Genomic DNA, 13,760 nt, shown 5'->3' with positions numbered 1-13,760 from the left:
GCGATTTCTTTGATCAATTTTGCGATTTCGATTTTAAGCACGATTTTGACACACAGAACATGCTTTACAGTCATTAATGCATTCGGTGTGAATTTGAAACATATTTCCAAAAGAAAACCAATTAGAGCTTTATCAAAAAACTGTAACATGTCTCTAGAACAGACATAAGGCAAAATAATCACTATGTAAAGATGTAACAAAATGTCTAGAATAGACATATGGCAGGGAAAAAAAATCCTATGTCCAGGGATTTTTTTTTGCCATGCATTGGTCATAGAGCTCTTTGTGGCATTGCCTCAGATGTTGAACTAGATTTGTTGCGCCAAGTTCATCGTGTATGATGTGCAGAAGCAGCATGGACTCATTTTGCTTTCGCACAGGACGCGTTTGCAGTCCTGATCCGCGGCTGTTTACCACAAACACAACATTTATCCATTATTTTGATTTCAAATCCAAACGTTGTTTCTGAAAATGCTTTTTCAGCATTGTGATTCTCTTTTATCACAGAACAGTAATACGATCTTTCATAGACATATTCACATTTTAACTCAATAAATATAACTTTGTTTAACTACCACCACGAGTGCCATCTATTATTGCCTTGTTTATCTAAAAGTGCACTTTTCCTTGTTTTAAATCTAGCCAAAAAGCCACGTGTTGAATGTGAAACAGTAGACTTTAATTATTTGCATTTATGGTGTAATTACTAAATTTCCGTGTCAATCCATGTTAATATTTACTGCGAATAATGCGCTGTCACTTTAATTCAGCACATGCAGCACAGCAGAAATAGACTCTGTGCGGAAACAATCGCAGCATGACTGCTGCAGACGCACCGCTCCTGGAGCGCACTACCGAACCGCAATTGTGTGCAGTGTGAACGCTCTGATCCGTTAACATGGGCGCGGAAAAAATACGCACCACAGATGGAGTGTGTGAACCCGGTGTTACGTTTGTATGCCCGCCCGGTCTGTTCTGTTCTCGTGCCTAGGGATGGGCGTATCGATCCAAAGTATCGATATATCGATACTGGCGCGAGTATCGAAAGTATCGATACTCAAACAAAAAATATCGATACTAAGGTGTGTTTTATTTACCAGTGATTTTGTTAATTTAACAAAAAAATAAAAATGTGTACAATATGCATTGAATTGGACGAATAACCTTTGTTAGCGAGTAATTGTGTAGGATAGAACTATTTTCCTGCTCATCTGGACACGCAAATGTTGCAAGACAGAACCAATCCATCACAAAGAGCGTTCACTCACTTCTGACAATACATTCAAACAGGGCTGCTTTTCCCAAAAGTATCATAAGAAAGCATTAAAGATTTTGGGAACGGCAGCCCTGAACAATGCTTATCAGAGGACAGAAGGACAGAGTTATTTCACAATAAACAAACTGAAATTGTAGCCTACATAGTTTGTGCAATTACAGTTATTTGAATTGAACGTCGAAAGATAATACTGATCATGTTCTATTCTGTAATGTTAATAGAAATCATACACTGTCAGAATAAAAAGGTTGCATTTTATGCATGCAACAGCCATTCACTGGCAGTCCCTTATGAAAATGAACCATGGTTTTACTAAAGTGACCATAGTTCAACTGTAGTATTTTTAGATTTGAATCATGTGTAAACAAAAAACATTTGAACCATGTGTAAACAAAAATATAACCTAATAAGTTACAATTAAGGTGTATTGAATGTTAAAATGCATTTTAAACAAAATTAAGTGCTTATCATTACCCATTTTACTCTTAGTCATTTAATAAATTTCATAATTTAAAAGTTTAGTTCAGAAGTATCGAATCGATATCGACGATACTGCCTTGAAAAATATCGGTATCGTATCGAAAACAAAATAAGTGGTATCGCCCATCCCTAATCGTGCTCCATTTAGGCACGCTGCATTCTGATTGGTTCGGATAGCATACTGCGGGAGGTCAGGGGCGCGGAAAATCGTGCTATAAAGCGATTAAGAAATCACGCAAGCTCAAATCGCGATTTTATGACGATTTCGATTAATCACACAGCCCTAGATGTAGATCATATTGCCTGCTTGTGAACAATGCTGCTTCAAAATACCTTAAAAGTCACAGTAAGTTAATACATTAGAGCCCCAGTATGCTATTAGATCAACTTTCTGATGAGAAATTCCAAGTGGCCCAGTAATCAATAAACTTGTGTAGTTTGAGCTCTATTTCACAAGACTGGTTTTATACCATTATACCATCTGGAATATTACATGTTCCATGTTATAGGTTTAAATACTTACTCTCTTGCATCAGTTTGATCATACAAAAAACGAAAGGGAGACTAAAATGTGATATTCATTTAAATTTTATATTAGATCTGCATTTCTCGGGTTCCAGTGGTTATTAAACTCGGTTTATTCAGCTTTATTCTACATATTATTTATTCATGTACAGTAACTCTACATCTATGAGTTTACCTTGCCTCCATGTATGTTTGCCTTTTACCCAAGCTCATTTTAGTTGTGTGTATATACAGTATATATTTATAATTAATAAAATTAAAGGACATTGTATCATTGTATATAAGTGTATTAGATTGATTTTAGTCTTGAGTTCTGCCTGGTTTGTAATTCAAAATTATTTTTCTTTTGAAGCTGTTGCACATTAAATAATGAATGGGAGCTGAACTGAATAAAGGAAACATAACTCTGCATAATTGTTATTTTCATGTACTATGATAACTTCTGTATTGCAAGAACATTACCATTATACAAGTAAACAAGTCTAAACTAAATGCTTCATTTTATGAAGAAAGTACAAGTAGTACAAAAGCTGGTGCCAAGTTGGTGTTCTAGATGGTTGCTTACTGGCCCAAATTATAAGTCTGAGCATTTTCACCCAGTTATGTCTCTTTGCTTTGAAAAGGAATTGGCTTTCCTCTAGAAGCCACACAGTTAGAATGACACTGTTTTCATTTTTGATGGAGCTACACATCAAATACTCACACTTCTGACATTTCAAGACTTTCGTTCATCTTTGAAATACAAATGAAGATATTTTTAATGAAATCCAAGATTCCTGTCCCTCCATTTTAAAGTCCATTCACACATTTTGACAGTTCAAAAGGTTCATAAAGGGATTGTAAAAGAAATCCACTTTAATTGAGCAGTTTAATTAACATAGGCTTTATTCACGTATTAACGCTGACAAAAGCATATATAATCACATCAAATATGGTAAACAGACTTTCAGTGGAAAAACAGAAGTCACTCGGGTTTAATAAAAATGTTGACGTTGTTACTGTAATTATATTACAGTTACTATGAATTTCAACTACATTACATTTAGCACATTTCTGGGATAATATATGTTGAAAACATTTAAAGGGGTCATATGATGCGATTTCAAGTTTTCCTTTCTCTTTGGAGTGTTACAAGCTGTTCGTGCATAGATAAGATCCCTAAAGTTGCAAAGACTAAAGTCTCAAACCCAAAGAGATATTCTTTATAAAAGTTAAGACTCATCCACGTCCTCCTAAAACGCCTCGTTTAAACACACCCCCACATGTCTATGTCACTGTGTGGGAAGATTTGCATAACACCGCCCAAATGTTTACGCAAAGAAAGAAGGTGTGACTTTTATTCTCGCTGTAGTATTGTTGCTGCCGCCGCCATGTCGTGGAGACGCTGTGTGTTTCGTTGTGAAAGCGAAACTACTTTGTTTGGCCTTCCAAAAGAGGACACAACTAGAAATCAGTGGTTAATTTGTATTTACAACACTGCTCCAGAACAGTTCAAACCAAATATTCAGATGTGTGCAATGCATTTTACGGAGGACGAGGACTGTTTCCTGGGAGAGTAGCCTACAATGCCGGTGTTCCGGTGAATTCAGTTCCCCTGTTTCCCCTTCGGCGCGCATGCTGACCCTATACAGTCTATGATGCTGACAAATAATGCTGATTTGCCGCTGATGATTCAAACGTGAGTTTTGAGCAGTGTAGAGTAGCACTTGTTGTTTGTCGTTTCTCCGATCACAAATGCAGACATGGTTTTATGTTTACACGGCGCGATGCAACGCAACACATAAAAAGACAGTATAAGTCATTATAATCAGTAATTGTGTTCCCACTGGATGCAACAAATGCCTAGTTTATAATGGGTTTTATTGGTTTTGTCTCGTTGCACTGGGACACGGCATCACAGTATGGTAAGCGGTGTAACATTTCCGTCACATGCTTGAGGAATTCGGCCAATCACAACGCACTAGATAGCTGGCCAATCAGAGCACACCTCGCTTTTCAGAACGATGAGCTTTGTAAAAATTGACACGTTTCAGAAAGGCGGGGCATAGAGGAGAAACAATAATGTTGTTAATAATATCTAAAATCATCCCATCCCAGTCATCATCTTTCTACCGTACACAGGGCCGCAAACAGTAACTGCTGGTCGAACGACTGCATCCACACCATCTCTCCCTAGCCGTGCGTAATCAAAACGATGAATGTTCCTCGATGCGCATAATTTAGAAATGGAGGAAATACTGGAGCCTCTCCCGAGTCCATATTGCTGCTGTAGGACCTCTTGTACTTGTTTGCATGTGTATCCCAGCTCCTCTACTAACCTGCGGATTACACTTTTTTGCACACTCCACTCACACATCTTCCAGAAAATCTGTGGTTGTTAACGTGCAGTCACACAGTTAATGGAGGTCTGATGATAAATTATCGCATGGTCAGACATGCCAATGCACAGGCATAGGGCCTATACATACAGCGCTCTGGGTAAATACATCCACACCCCCACCCCCACCCCCCCGCTCCGCCACTGGTACGGTCCAACCGGGAGCGCAAAACAGAGAAGTAGAAAATCAGAATAATGAGTAATTTTTTATGTTAGTTTAAAAATCAGATTCGGGCGCAACCCAAACTCGTAAAATTGAAAATTAAAATGAGAGACAATTACCCGTTTGTAAATTGCTCCAAAGAAATTGAAAATGAAAGTTTGAAGCCAACTTTTGATTCATTTTGATGGTGCGAATTGAACAAAGAACTGCAAAGGGTTACACGGGCCGTACACCATAGTTCATATCGTGAAGATTTTGATGTAATTTCTGACCTTGCATGATGCTTAAGTTACGCCAATGCCAGACTAGCTTGTTTGTTGTTAAGCTTAATGGAGGGTTAAGTTAGGCAGGCTGTACTGAGATGTTTTAATAGTGGCAGTGTCACCACTGAGGAATTCAAGGTCAGGCTGTGGTGGATGTGCACAGTGTGCATTAACTGTGGTCAAACATTTTGGTCACTTGTGGTGATGTCAAAGAGTGGGAGAGGCTCGAAAACAATGCTGTGAAGGATAGACTTACAATCTTTGCAATAGCACGCACTGTACAGTAAAGCCCTAGAGCAGGGCTGTCCAAACTCGGTCCTGGAGGGCCGGTGTCCTGCAGAGTTTAGCTCCAACCCCAATTAAACACACCTGAACCAGCTAATCAAGCTCTTATAGGCATACTAGAAACTTACCAGCAGGTGTGTTGAGGCAAGTTGGAGCTAAACTCTGCAGGACACCGGCCCTCCAGGACCGAGTTTGGGCACCCCTGCCCTAAATCATGAAATTTTCAGCAAATCTTTCAGAAACGTTTTATGGAGTTTTTGTCTACTGAGTGTTTTTGGAAAGACGTTTTGTCAGCTGAACAATCGGTACACTCTTAAAAATAAAGGTGCTTCAATAGGTTCTTCAAGCGATGCCATAGAAGAACCATTTTTGGTTCCACAAAGAACCATTCAGTCAAAGGTTCTTTAAAGAACCTTTGACTGAATGGTTCTTTGTGGAACCAAAAATGGTTCTTCTATGGCATCGTGAAGCACCTTTATTTTTAAGAGTGTATGTTGATAAACAACATTAAAATCCATTGAACACCTTGTACCTCTATTCCAGCCTCATTCTAGTCAAAAATTAAATAATGTGCTACCCTGACTAAGGTTTATTAGAACTTAAATGCTTGTTGGGCACAACAAGCTTAATTAAAATATAAAATATCTGAAACTAATATATATATAAAATTATTGCAGAAAAGGACACTTGTCTAGTCAGAGGCCAAATAGGCAGGTGCTTGAGCACCACTTGAGGTCTATCTGTGTATGTACCTTTTGCCAAGTTACTAGTTAGTAGAATGTCTAAAGTGGACTATGGAAATAAAGTGCAACCAAACGTTCTAACAGGGCACACCACGAGCTATTTTAATGGACATTTATCTCACCTTGTGGGTTACGCAATACTTTCATGGTATCACGCATGTATAGTCAGTGTGATCAAATGTTGACTGACAATATGTTGTTGAGATATGAGAGCTTCATTTTGTCAGTCAATTCCTCATCATGAATAGTTATTCCACTTCTTATCTTCTTATGAACACCATTTATGAAATCTTTAAAAGTAGCCCCAGTGTCCTCAGTCAAAATTTCTTTCAACAGTATGGCTTGGATTTTTTTTATTAATTTTTTTTTATTAATGAAAATAGAACAAATAACAAACAGAGCTTAGCATAAGACAGTCAGTGCCATACAAAGTGTGACATTAATTAGTAACGGGAACTGAAAATAATGTCATAATATTTTAAACATGTTAATGACTTTTTGTTTTTTAACAATTTCAGAGAAGACATAAAACAATCAAATTCCACTAAAAATACCTTAAATATTGGGGATGAATTTAAGCATTTTTGTTTATGTATATAAAATTTTGCCAGCAATATGAATAAATTAACAATGTATTCAAGACCTTTGTTAACATTGTTTTCATAGTGCACAATAATATCCTTTAAAGAAAAAACGTATTTATCCTTTACTAGATAAAAAATAAATTCTGCCAATTCCTTCCCAAAATTTTGGGTAATTTTACAATCAAAAAAATAAATGTGATAACACCTCTTTCTCATTTTTACAAAGGAACATAAATCATCAATATCAGAGTATCTTGAAATTATTGTTTTAACAGGGTAGATGGTATGCAACATTTTTAAATGTATTTCTTTAGTTTTGTTATTGATACAATATTTAAAGGGAATTAACCAAGCAGTCTTCCAATTAACATTATCAATAATAGAGTTCCAAAAGAATTGTCCTCTAGGTGTTATTTTATTTTGTTTTTGGAAAACAGTACAAATATGTTTGTTATTGCATTTTTTATCAATCAGTTCAAGACCGTTTAAAATAAATTTTGGTTTTGTCATTATTGTAGAGTTATAGTGAATATGACTTTTAACAAGATGAACAAGAGTAGGAGGAATAGCTTTAAAGGGGCCATATGATGCTTTTTTATAATCGCCATAATTGCCATAATCGCGAGCTTCATCTTTCAAAATAAATGCAAAGACAGAGCCCGAAAGCGGCAGACACGGTGATGAAGCTGGTATGTGTGCACTACACAAGCCACGGCTAAGACAGCTGACTCCACTGTGATCTCTCTCTCTCTCTCTCTCTCACACACACACACACACACACACACACGATGCGCAAAACTCCGCATTTGAACAGTCAATCGCAAATACTTAAACTAATAACAAAACAGTAGCTGATTCAGAAGCACCAGATTGTCATAGCAAAGTCAGAATGACCTCCTCTCCTAGGTTCACGAAACAGTCATCCATAAAATGCATTGCTGTTCTGTTGTAAGTAATCTTAAAGATTCCTAAATGCATCAACTTTCGGAAGGCCAAATAAAGTGCTTTTGCTTTCGTCTAGAAACACACAGTGTCTCCCTGACATGCTGCTTCAACACTTAACTGCGGTTACTGAAACCGCGCATTCTTTCTTTGTGTGAACATTTGGGCAGCATTATGCAAATATTTCCACATAGTGAGGTAGATATGTGGGGGCGTGTTAGAACGAGCCGTTTTAGGGGGGCGTGGCAGAGTCTTAACTTTGATAAAGAATATCTCTTTGGTTTTGAGACTTTAGTCTTTGCAACTTCAGGGATCTTATCTATGCACAATCAGCTTGTAACACTCCAAAGAGAAAGGAAACCTTGAAATCGCATCATATGACCCCTTTAATGACCGAACTAAAATTCCTTAAAATGCACAGGGAAACCGTGAATTCGCATGAATTGTTCATAAGTGAAAAGATTCCCATAATGATCAAACATATTCATAAGATGATTAATATCCCCGTTAAACTAATTCCTTAAAAATAAAGATTTATTGGCAGTCGTTATATTGGCAATATTCCAAATGAAGGAGGTGTGAGGAGAGAAATTGTGTGAGTAGCAAATTTTCCAGGCTAAAAGCACTTGCTGGTGGAATTTGGACAATTTAAGAGGGAGTTTAGAAATATTAAAGTCACAAGTTAACAGGAATTCTAAGTCACCTATTTGGTTAAAGAGACTGTGTGGAACAGTATGGTTTGGATTTCTTACGCAACAACGATAGTCGTGACGTCACGCTCCAGTCGGAAGTTCCAGCGCAGCAGCAGTGAACGCCGAGTTTAACCCGCTTTAGTGTAAACAGCCAGAACATGGACGACGACGTGTTAACGACTTTGAAGATTTTAATTATCGGTGAGAGTGGTGTGGGTAAATCAAGGTGAGGTCAGAAACATTTTTTTCCCCCCGCTTTCTCGTACAGTAGGTTGAGTTGTTAATGTTAGCGTTAGCCTCGTCTGAACGAGCAACAAGCTCCGTTAAACTAATGCTAACTGCCGCCTGTGCCCAGACTCTGCCAATTCTATTCAGCCATTAAACTTAACTTTTAAATGTTGTTTTGGCCTCAAGAACAAAAGGAAATGCGCTATATTGTGCCCCTCGTGGTATTCGTTTTTTAGCCTTCAGATGTGTTGACTAATAAGCAAGCACCGTCGATTGTGAAGCCATGGACATATATTTAGTTTGACTTGTTTTTAATATTCTGGTAATGAATACTTCGTATACTGTTACTGTTGTCGCATACCTTTAAATATTTAATAAGAGCAGCAGCAGTGTTAGCTGGCAGCTGTTTCTGTAGCAGTCATGCTATCTGCTCATTTTGTGGTGTGGCAGTTAACATACCTCTAAATATACAGGCCTTCGAGTTTATAGAGGGGTCAAATACTTAACATGAACCACAGATTTAAACATGATGTGCTTTACACACGTCTACTTATGATAGATAATTAGTTTTAAAGTAATTTTTCAAAGCCCTTCCTCATCCACTCAGGTAAGTGAAAGTGTTCTTCATAATTGAATTTGTTCACTGTTTACAGAAAAGAAAGTGTAATTGTATAAGAAAACAATAATGTGAGGAAACATGACTTAATTATTTATCCTTTTAATGCTGATTTTCTTATATTTATCCGTTATGTTCCCAGTTTGCTCCTGCGCTTCACAGATGACACATTTGACCCAGAATTAGCTGCGACCATTGGTGAGTCATGTATTTGTGAATATTACAGGTAGTAAGTAACCAGACATTATTAAAGGGGTCATATGAAGCGATTTCAAGCTTTCCTTTCTCTTGGGAGTGTTACAAGCTGATTGTGCATAGATAAGATTCCTGAAACTGCAAAGACTAAAGTCTCAAATCCAAAGAGATATTCTTTATCAAAGTTAAGACTCTGCCACGCCCCCCTAAAACAGCTTGTTCTAACACGCCCCCACATATCTACCTCACTATGTGGAAATATTAGCATAATGCTGCCCAAATGTTCACGCAAAGAAAGAAGGCGTGGTTTCAGTAACCGTAGTTAGTGTTGAAGCAGTCATGTCAGGGAGTGGAGTTAGCTGTCTTAACCGTGGCTTGTGTACTGCAAACACATACCAGCTTCATCACTGTGTCTGTCACGCGACTCTGTTCCCCTTTCGGGCTCTGTCTTTACATTTATTTTGAAAGATGAAGCTCGCGATTATGGTAAGGGGCGTTACATTTCCGATGAGTGCTTGCGGTGTTCGGCCGATCACAATGCACTGGGTCAGCTGGCCAATCAGAGCAGACTGCGCTTGTCAGAAGGAGGGACTTTGTAGAAAACGAAGCGTTTGAGAGAGGCGGGGCATAGAGGACCTACAATAATGTGCAGTATTTGAAAAATAATGTGTTTTTTGAACATTAAAGCATGTCAACATATTCTGTTACACCAAATACACAAAATAATGATCTTTAAAAAAGCATCATATGACCCCTATAACAGGTCTGTAATCAGTTAACGCTCAAAACTAATGAGCTTATAAACTAAACCTTACTGAGCAATTTAGTCTTGTGGTTAAAGTATTTAGTTTTACCTCCTTAACAAATATACTTTAAAGGGTTAGTTCACCCAAAAATGAAAATTCTGTCATTAATTACTTACCCTCGTGTTGTTCGAAACCCGTAAGACCTTCGTTCATCTTCGGGAACACAATTTAAGATTTAAAAACACAATTTTACTGCGTCACTTGTGGACGCGCGTTCACGACAGTATCATGACGTCATTATGCCGGATCATTACACCACCACACGCTCGCGTTATGATACTGTCGTGAACGCGCGTCCAAAGTAACGCAGTAGAGACGAAAATGTGGAATAAATTCGTTATTTTTGTTTTCTTTGTGCAAAAAAGTGTTCTCGTAGCTTTGTAACTTTACAGTTGAACCACTGATGTCACACGGACTATTTTGTCGATCATCTTGGTACTTTTCTGGACCTTGAACGTGGTAGTTACCTTGCTGTCTATGGGAGGGTCAGAGAGCCCTCATATTTCATCAAAAATATCTTAAATTATGGTCCGAAGATGAACGAAGGTCTTACGGGTTTCGAACAACACGAGGGCGAGTAATTACTGACAGAATTTTCATTTTTGGGTGAACTAACCCTTTAACCCTTGTGTATTTTAAAGTATGCTCCATTTATGTATTTTTCATTGGTTATTTAGGTGTGGACTTTAAAGTGAAAACTATTGCAATAGATGGCAACAGAGCAAAGCTGGCCATATGGGTAAGTGCTTTTATCTTTTATAAATGCTCAACAACACTCAATACAGGGATGTAGTGGCTTAAATGCCTGAATTATTTGTGGATTATTATCACGTTCACTACTCTTACAATTGTCTTGTTCCACTAGATGTCACTATCGCGCTTTGTAGAATGAAGTGACGTAGTCTGTTTAGAAAGCTGCTGAAATCCTCATGAACTTGTTTTAGGACACGGCCGGTCAGGAGAGGTTCAGAACTCTAACACCAAGCTACTACAGAGGAGCCCAGGGTGTCATTTTGGGTTAGTGTTTTTGCATATTTTATTTAATTATTTATTACACAGTTCTTTGGAATATTTGATTCGGATTGGTCAGTCGGGAATTCTGCAAACATATTTTGTATACTGACCAATAAATTTTATGATTGTCTCAGACACAGCTACATAGCTGTGCGAGTTTCATGTCTCTCAGATCGTTCTGAGGTGTATCTATTTATTTTATGTCTTTGTTAATTTAGTAATTAGTCATGTAATATGTAGAATAATGTACAGTTGGCCAAATGTTGTCACAAGACAAGACTGTGCATTATATTAATTCTCAAATTCAATCAAAGTCTTGTACTGGTTGTTGAATGTAAAATTTAAATCGTTTTCTCTCTTTTTTTTTTTTTTTTAGTATATGATGTTACAAAGCGGGACACATTCACAAAGCTGGAGAACTGGCTTAATGAGCTGGAGACATACTGTACACGCAATGACCTGGTTAAAATGCTAGTTGGGAACAAAATTGACAAGGTTCGTTTGATTAATGTTATTCTGAATGTAAAGTTGCTTGATACAATGTTTTGGTGTATAACTGTGAAGGTTGTTTTATATTAACAGTGTCTTGAAGGGATGGTTCACCCAAAAATGAACCCCCAAAATGAATATACTCACCCTTATTAATGGCTTTCTTTTGTAGAGCACAGAAAAGGTATTTTAAAAATTGTTGCATTTTTACTTTCATATGAAATGCCCCTTTAAGTAGACAAAATGATGGATAGCCCTACCCAGAGGAAAGTCGCCTTGGTCCCAAATCTTGCTCTGTATATCTGAACTTTAAACATTAGCTGTGATGTCACTTTGATTAATGCAGAAATATTACGGAAGATAAGGTGCTATTAAATTTGAAATAAAAGATGGTGGATTTTTTGTTGTTGAATTCTAGGCAAATAAGGACTATGGAAGAACATTCAGGGCAATGTTCAGAAATTTGGCAGTCACTGTGCATTCGCTAAAACGCAGACAGTCATGCATGATTTGCAAATGTGTTTGGATTGTCACAATTTGTGTCCACATATGGAAACAAAATTTGCTTTTTGAAAATTGTCCTGAATATTCTTCCATAAAGGACCAATGTTCGGTCTAGAATTTCAAGTCTAGCCTCAATTTCAGAAAACTCGAATCTTAAAGTAATGATGAAAGGGGTTCAGTCAGGGGCATAGAATTAGATAGGGACATGTCCCTACCAATATCCAGCGACTACCCTATTGTCCCTAGCAATAATTTTAATCAAATGATTAATTATGTATGTTTTTGTAATTTGCGACACATCTGAAGTAGGCTATGTTATACCATTGATATCACATAAGAAGTTAAAGTAGCCTAAATATGTTACAAAACTGTGCGCTTTCAAGGACGCACATTTAATACATGGGCGGAACTTAAAGGTAGTCGCCTGTGCTGTTATGTCCCGTTATGTCCCAATGCCAAAAGCAAAACTACGTCCTTGGCTTCAGTTAAATGTTCAGTTTGGCTTTGAATTCTTTAAATCTTACTAACAGATTATTGATAATTATATCTTGATGCTGATTTGTCAGTCAGTCCAGACATGCAAAAATACATAATACTGTATGCCAGGGTCTATTTGGCTCACTTCATGAGTTTCTTTCTTTCTTTGCTCTTTATTTGATAAAATTTTTATTTATTTATTTATTTAAGTAAAAAAGGAATACAACTGAACTCAAACAAAACATTCAGAATTTTTCACACACAAAAAAAAAGTTAAATCAAAATGTTTACTTTCCTGAAGAAAATAAAAAGCACTAAGATTTTAAATGGTCCTCTCTGGTTTATTGAAAAAGATGGAAACAAGTAAGAAACAGTTGTTTACAAATGATTTAAATTGAAACATGAGCTGCTGTATTTTTGGTAAGGAAAGTTGCCAAAAAAGTAATGGAATGTGATCTTAAAGACAAGTGTTTAAGTTGTGTGCTGACATTGGGAGTTTTCTAGAACTAACTTTTTTAGTTGCTTTGTCTTGGGGTGACTCAGCATTATAATTAGAAAGACCTATCTGTTTCAGGACAACCGTGAAGTAGACCGGAACGAAGGCTTGAAGTTTGCACGAAAACACTCTATGCTTTTTATTGGTATGTTTCCTCTTTATCATCATTCATTTTGTTTTCAGTTAGATTGGATGTTTTGGATAGTCCTACCTGGATCTTAAGCTAATTAGTTTTTTTGGCAGTAAAGTCTCCTGTTAGCCATCAGAGGATGCGAATGAGCATGATGGTCTGCCTGTGTCCAGACAATCCTGTCTTGCCAGGATTTTCTTTATATTTTCCTGGCTCTTTGAAATAAAGTTACAGATGTCAGAATGGTTTTCAGTTATAAAATGTGAATTTGTATTGAACATGTGCTTTTATAATAGCAATACATTTGCTTTTGTTCCTGAAGAGATCACGGGAACATCAGAACAATAAGTCTTTTTCTGCCATAGCACTACTCTGTGATTGCTTATTTCTGATATAATTAATATTTTTTTTATATTTGTATAGTACCCCCCCCCCCCCACCCCCGTTTGATCTCCGGGTGCCAAAAATGACAAAA

At 37.1% G+C, this 13,760-nt stretch overlaps 1 protein-coding gene across 1 annotated transcript in view; it reads left to right on the top strand.

The window, feature by feature from the left end:
* Positions 1–8,386: 8,386 nt before the first annotated feature.
* The window catches only part of rab18b (RAB18B, member RAS oncogene family), an 8,104-nt gene continuing 2,730 nt past the window's right edge, over positions 8,387–13,760 (top strand). The window contains exons 1-6 of the mRNA XM_016252244.1: positions 8,387–8,556; positions 9,317–9,372; positions 10,853–10,914; positions 11,120–11,192; positions 11,566–11,684; positions 13,234–13,300. Of these exons, the coding sequence (XP_016107730.1) occupies positions 8,489–8,556; positions 9,317–9,372; positions 10,853–10,914; positions 11,120–11,192; positions 11,566–11,684; positions 13,234–13,300 (445 nt within the window). The 5' untranslated portion in view covers positions 8,387–8,488. The remainder of the gene's footprint in view (positions 8,557–9,316; positions 9,373–10,852; positions 10,915–11,119; positions 11,193–11,565; positions 11,685–13,233; positions 13,301–13,760) is intronic.

This window comes from Sinocyclocheilus grahami, unplaced genomic scaffold (assembly GCF_001515645.1).
Source record: "Sinocyclocheilus grahami isolate Dianchi unplaced genomic scaffold, SAMN03320097.WGS_v1.1 scaffold1095.1, whole genome shotgun sequence".
NCBI lineage: Eukaryota > Metazoa > Chordata > Actinopteri > Cypriniformes > Cyprinidae > Sinocyclocheilus > Sinocyclocheilus grahami.
This window is presented reverse-complemented; position numbering and strand designations above follow the sequence as displayed.